The sequence below is a fragment of the Asparagus officinalis genome, chromosome 7 (assembly GCF_001876935.1).
Source record: "Asparagus officinalis chromosome 7, Aspof.V1, whole genome shotgun sequence".
Taxonomy (NCBI): Eukaryota; Viridiplantae; Streptophyta; class Magnoliopsida; order Asparagales; family Asparagaceae; genus Asparagus; species Asparagus officinalis.
The window spans coordinates 38,208,579-38,210,874 of NC_033800.1; the positions used below are offsets into that span (position 1 = coordinate 38,208,579).

A 2,296-nucleotide genomic window follows, 5' to 3' on the forward strand; every position below is an offset into this window, starting at 1 on the left:
TGTTGGTCGACCGACCCGAAAATTTCCAGAGTCACGGTATTGTTTTATGTTTCGGACTTCACACTTCCAAAACCAACAAATTTAGCATTGAACAATTCAATGCATTAATTTCTAGAGAAGCTACGAAAAATAATCAATACGATTCGTTTGCAAACAGTTATGATTTGTACACTGGACGGTACAATTTTCAAAGCGCCGAAAAGATGATCCGGATCCAGTGGTACACTGTATTGGCCCCCATCCGCTATATTTCCAGTGGTACACTGTATTGGCTCCCATCAACTACATTTCTTGCAGATAACTACCAATTACCACCCGTAACCCAAGTTGGCCCAAGTAAACGCCCCTCCTCTTTCGGCAATTTTACATCCCTGCCATCACTTAAACTCGAGCGGTACTTCTCAATGATTTCATCAATTATTAGTTTACTTGTCTCGGGGGTTTTTACAAAAGCCATATGTGTCATCACGGGTCATAAACAACAAAATTAGATTAAGGTGGGCCATCGGACGCTGTCAACTCCTTCAAGTTTTCACTTTCCCCATTCTGGCCAACCGGTCTTTCCGCTTTTGGTGGATGGATGGCTCTGCCGTGATTCTATCGAAACATAAGGTTCTTTGGACAACTCCTATACTTATAAATATATGTGCATCTTTGACATCGCTCCATCATTTGTCCCCAAAATGGCTTCCAAGGCATTAACCAAGTCCTTGCTCTCCTTCTACCGTTTCATCCGGAGGAGACACAAAAGTCACACCCACGCATCTCATATAAAGCTACATAAATACTCTTGTCACGACAAGCTTGTGACTAAAACCCTAGTGTTCGACGTCGAGGGTGGGCTTCTAAGATCATCATCTCTCTTTCCATACTTCATGCTCGTCGCCTTGGAAGGAGGAGGGCTCATAAGAGGCTTCCTCCTCTTGCTCCTCTATCCATTGCTATGTTGTTTAGGCGAGGAGAGTGCGATTAGAGCTATGGTTTTGGTTTCTTTTTGTGGGCTAAAAAAAGACAAGTTTAGAGTAGGGAGGTCTGTGTTGCCTAAGTATCTGATCGAGGAATTAGGGTTTGAAGGGTTTGATACGATGAGGAGAGGGAAGAAGAGGGTTTGTGTGAGTAGGATGCCGAGGGTGATGGTGGAAGGGTTCTTGAAGGAGTATTTGGAGGTGGAGGTGGTGGCGGCGAGGGAGTTGAAGGTGGTTGGTGGGTTTTACACGGGTTTTATGGAGGAGGAGAAGAAAGCATTAGGGTTAGAGGAGTTGCTTGGAGAAGAGGAGGGAGTTGATGCGGATGCTTTTGGTTTTGGATGTTACCCCAAGTCTCTTCATCCTTATTTGTTCTCTGTTTGCAAGGTATGTTAGCTTCATTGGATGGTTAACAACGTTTATTTTTATTATAACTACTCCAAACATATATTTTTTTTAAAGGAAAATACTTTAGATGTTCCAAAGACTATACAAGTCTCAAAGAATCAAAAATCTAGGAATAATCTATTGTATACGTTTAAGTTTAAAACACAAATTGGATAAGTTCTATTTTATGCGAGTGTCTATATATAGTATACTTGTGTATATATTTGTATGAAAGTAATGGGTATCCTTGACAAGGAGATGGATTCCCTCGATTCTTGACAATGATGTGACACAATCCTCATCATGTAAAATTCTCTCTCTTACTTTATTCTCTCTCATTCACATGGTGCACATGGTGGGGATTGTGTAATATCATTGTCAATGAGGGAAATCCTCTCCTTGTCAAGGATACCCATTAATTAATCTTTATTTATATATGCATATACATACACGTATGTTCATAATTTACAAAATATGTATCAACATGTACATATTCCATATTAGTCATTTATTTTATGTACCTACAACATTCCTCATGAATAGTATATCTGGCGTTTATTAGCATGTACCTTTACCTCTCAAAGATTGAAAGGTCATTTTGAGCATATAAACGTCTATGACATGTATTTCTGGCTATATTTACTTTCCTCTGATTTCTTTATATCATTATTACATTCTTATTTTTATAGGATATTTATACAGCCGACAATATTACTTTATGGATCAAAATGTTAGACAATTAGAAATCAACATGTGCAAAAATATGAGTATAGCAAAAAAGAAAAATGTTACATTGAACAAGTGGATATACACAAAGGGATAAGATCAGAAAAGAGTGCATTAAGAGTAAGTAGGGGGTTGCCTCTGTGGAGGATAAAATGCAACAATTAGGGGGAATGATAATGGAGAAAAAACTATAGATAGACCTAATAAAACTTGGATAG

At 38.6% G+C, this 2,296-nt stretch overlaps 1 protein-coding gene across 1 annotated transcript; it reads left to right on the forward strand.

The window, feature by feature from the left end:
• On the forward strand, positions 684-2,095 carry LOC109846984 (probable glycerol-3-phosphate acyltransferase 3). The gene is made up of 2 exons (XM_020416225.1): positions 684-1,352; positions 2,042-2,095. Exons 1-2 carry the CDS (start codon positions 684-686, stop codon positions 2,093-2,095), a joined length of 723 nt encoding a protein of 240 aa, XP_020271814.1.

Coding starts and splice junctions, on each gene's coding strand:
- LOC109846984 (XM_020416225.1), top strand. CDS start 684: ATGGCTTCCAAGGCATTAACCAAGTCCTTGCTCTCCTTCTACCGTTTC. Junction 1,353..2,041: donor ATTTGTTCTCTGTTTGCAAG/GTATGTTAGCTT, acceptor TTATTTTTATAG/GATATTTATACAGCCGACAA.